At 41.4% G+C, this 3949-nt stretch overlaps 1 protein-coding gene across 1 annotated transcript in view; it reads right to left on the bottom strand.

The window, feature by feature from the left end:
* The window catches only part of bop1 (BOP1 ribosomal biogenesis factor), a gene marked incomplete at its 5' end in the record, with an annotated part of 7643 nt that extends 3942 nt beyond the window's left edge, over nucleotides 1-3701 (bottom strand). The window contains 10 exon segments of the mRNA XM_014031698.1: nucleotides 922-991; nucleotides 1086-1166; nucleotides 1257-1418; nucleotides 1503-1715; nucleotides 1802-1903; nucleotides 1998-2115; nucleotides 2195-2349; nucleotides 2456-2548; nucleotides 2628-2801; nucleotides 3518-3701. Of these exon segments, the coding sequence (XP_013887152.1) occupies nucleotides 922-991; nucleotides 1086-1166; nucleotides 1257-1418; nucleotides 1503-1715; nucleotides 1802-1903; nucleotides 1998-2115; nucleotides 2195-2349; nucleotides 2456-2548; nucleotides 2628-2801; nucleotides 3518-3625 (1276 nt within the window).
* Nucleotides 3702-3949: the final 248 nt, after the last annotated feature.

The following is a 3949-nucleotide window of genomic DNA, read 5'->3' as shown; positions in this document are numbered from 1 at the left end:
TAATATTATAACTTTAATCTCGTAATATTATGACTCTATTCTCGTAATATTATGACTTTAATCTCATAAAATTATGACTTTATTCTCATTAAATTATGACTTTAATCTCGTAATATTATGACTTTATTCTCATAAAATTACGACTTTAATCTCGTAATAATAATAAAAAAAAATCTCGTTGTGTGGCCCTAATACTCCGTCATATTAAGCTGCACATAGTCCTGTCATAAAACAATTTCAGATAACTGGAATGCAAGTGTCATGAAGCAAAATAAATGTAATATCTGCCTGCCCTACAATGAGCTCCCGCCAGCTGAACTTATCAGCTGCTGCTAAGCTGCGCTCAGAGCAGAAACGACTCATCAGCAAGATGGATTTACGACTGATCGAACGTCCACATCTCTTTTTTTATCATCTCTGTGGGTAACAATACATAAATAAAACAAGTTTTTCTTCAGACAACTTGGCTGTGAAAAAACTATGTCTGTTAAAGCTTYGCTCTGCGTGACGTGCAGCGGGAGGTGGAAATTTTATTCTCTCTCTCTCTCTCTCTTTTTTTTTTTACCAACTCCTCCCGCTCAGTTGACGATATGATGGTAGAGGGTAAATTTCTATCGTAGGCCAACTTCATATCGTTTCTACTGTCTGTCGCATATACCGCGCAGCCCTAGGCATTATGTTTAATGCTGTTTTACACTCAAAATGCAGCGTAGAACACTATTGTATCAAGTGTTATTGCATTATTCCGTCACAACAAAAACCAGAAACATTTTTTGACGTTCTGACAGCCTGAAAAATGGAATTTCAACTCAAAAATGAGGTCAGTCTGCTGCATGGAACACAGCTAAATAATTTAATTGAGAATAAAAAAAAAGAAAAAAAGAAAACGTGATGTTCGGTTGAATAAATGGATGTTATTACCTGAAGCAAGCCACTGTCCTGTTGGAGACACACTGATGGACCGAACCAGACCACTGTGACCTCGATACACCTGAACACACAGGTAAGTCCGWGTGTCAAGAACAAAAAGTAAAACATTTCAGATTAAAATCATCTGATTACTGAGAAAGTTTCTGTGTTTTTACCAGAGACTGAGTTGTTGGAAACGGCTCCAGATCTTTTGGTTTGGGAAGTTTGGGGATCAGATCTTCAGGATTCACGTTCACCTGCGGGCAGGGAGAGAAAGAATCAGTGAGGCCACAGCGGTGACACGCAGCGCCGCCTGGTGGGCGGGGCACGAACTAACAGGCCGTTACCCTCATCTTCCTCTGCCGGGGACACAGGTAGAGATCGAGGCAGCGCTCAAACCTCTCGTGGATAAACCGAGAGAACGCTGGAACCTGACGGAGGCTGTTGAACTTGTTGGGAATGAAAGGCAGCTTCCTGTCTACGGGATCCTGCTGCTCCCAGAGAGCTTTCTGTAAGCGGGAGGATCAAACATACAGGTCATCTCAGAGATCTACTCTGATTCATTTGTTAAAGGGCAGTAACTGACGACAGACCTCCTCCTCTGTGAACAGGTACTCAGGTGGGGGGTTGTAGGACTCCTCGTGACCAGGCAGACGGATTTTAGGGGCTGGAAGGTGCATTTTGTGTTTGGCTACAATAGAAGAGTCCTCACTGGCCCAGAGGTCGTAGTATCGCCCTTTGCTGTCATCCTCCACCCGTCGAGGTTTAATCCAACCCATTTTGATGGCGTGCACCAGTTTGGAGACCTGCAGACAGGTTATCAGACAGGTAGAGTCTGGAAGGTTATAAAACATAGAAGCTGCAGCAATTTTGTGTTTTTGTTTTTTTTTACCTTCTCCTTTTCAATCAACGACGGGATGAAGCTGCGTTTGTCTTCAGGTCTGTTTGTGACAGGATGAATCATGACATCTTTACTGAAGAACTCCACTGTGGGCTGAGAGAAAAAAAGGTAAATTTACTGCATTTACTGGTTTCCTCCTCAACGACTTTAACGTGTTTGAAAAGGACAAGTTGAGGGTTAAACGTACCTCATATTCATTGAAGTTGATGTCTCCAAACTGTCCTCTCTGCAGACGATTCACCAGCTGGATCTGCTCGTCTGACAGCACGATGTCGCTCGCCGTCTTCTTGTCGTGAACAGTTCTCCTGCAGAAATAACCATGTTCGTATCGTTAGCATTCCCCCGTTTGAAACTGTGAAGCTATAATTAAGCTAGCCAGCTCACCAGTAATCAGGATTCTCCATTTTGTCCAAGAATTCATCGAGCTCATCCTTGTTTCTGATTGGCTTATAGATCTTCTTTCCATCCAGATCATAGCCAATGTGAGGAAAGTCTTTGTACCACTCCATAGGAATGTTGCCCACCGTGTTTCTGATGTCCTGAAYGTCAGAAAACATGACAGAACATGACAATCACGAGATGACGGGGCCACATGAGAATAAACAGAAACCAAATGGAACACAGAATAAAATAAACTCATCCCACCTCCTCATCTGAGCTGTCATGCTGATACTCGTCTTCTCCTTTTACTTCACTTTCAKCCTTCTCTTCTTTTTTTGTATTCTTCGTTATCTTTGTCTGTAGAGGACAGCATGAGTGACTTTACMGGCTGAACATGAGAGTCACATGTCAATAATTACACAGAGAAACACGTTACCTGTTGATTTCGATCGTCTTCATTCTCATCTGCATCCTCATCTAATCCCTCCTCCTCCTCCTCCTCTGAGTCACTCCCAGACTCCTCCAGTCCTGAGTAGACACTGTCTTCACTGTCTGATAAATCGTCATCGTCTTCATCTTTATCGACAGGTTCTTTGTTGAATTCGATGAGCTGAAGAAAAGAGGGGCATTTCACACCAGACTCCACTCAAAAAACACATTAAAACTGTAGCCATAACCTATAATTAAACATTTACAGAGTTTAACTAATTTTATTCTATAAAACTTGTGTCGGTCAGTCACAGTTGTGCAAAACTGATAATGATTTTATAGTGAAATATGTATTAAAAAGTAAAAGCAATACTTCTTAAAACTATGAGGCACTGAATAAAGTCAGCTATATTTTTGTTTGCAAGCTAAAAACAACAACAAATGTTTCTTAGTGCAATTTAGCTGTGTGTTTACAAAGCTAGCATGAGGGTCTCAGCACAACAACTGCAAAACAGCTAAGTGCAGTAATATATATATATTTTCATTTATGTTAATCAAGAAAAGAAGATGTCAGCTGTTACTTAATCCAGGAAAAACTAACATCACATCGGTGGTCAAATCTCCATTGAGAAAGTGATCATTATAACCAAAACAAGCTCTTCCAAAATTTGATAAACTCTGTGCTCATTTGATTGTCGAAGTTTAATTAGAACCATAATTGACTCCTGTTCGTCATTAACTATATTTGGAAAATGTTAAAAGTTTCATCTGGAATGGGGCTAAAATCATCAACACAGTGTTTTGCTTTGCCTGTTTCATGCTAACAGCTAGCAGCCAGCTCGTGACCAGTTCACTCCTTTCATCCAGTCTCCTTCGTCCCAGCAAAATGTCCCTCACCTGATCCTCCTCCTCGTGTTGCAAACTCCTCTTCTTGTCCGTTTTCTCCTTCTTCTTCATTCCTGGACTCTTTTCGACAACCGGCACGTTTTCTTCGCTCCCGTCCATTGAACCACGTGGGAAACTTGCCGGGGTCAGAGGTTACGCGTCACAGGGACGTGGACGCGTTTGCGAGCGCCCCCTGCTGGTACGTAAAAATAAAATTACGCAGCTGGAGGCCGAGGGAGGAGCCAAATGCTGTTGTTACACGTGACTGCAAAACGTGCAACTCTTTATTGCCTCTTACTGGCAGAAAAAATAATTACACAAACACTGCCCCACGCTTGCGAATTTTATCCGAAGTAAAATGCACGTTGTTTCTAATACTTTAAATAACCCCTGGTCAAAATTAACCTCTTTAAAAATCAACGAGAAAATAAAAACATACAATTA

Source organism: Austrofundulus limnaeus, unplaced genomic scaffold, assembly GCF_001266775.1.
Source record: "Austrofundulus limnaeus strain Quisiro unplaced genomic scaffold, Austrofundulus_limnaeus-1.0 Scaffold1302, whole genome shotgun sequence".
Classification (NCBI taxonomy): domain Eukaryota; kingdom Metazoa; phylum Chordata; class Actinopteri; order Cyprinodontiformes; family Rivulidae; genus Austrofundulus; species Austrofundulus limnaeus.
This window is presented reverse-complemented; position numbering and strand designations above follow the sequence as displayed.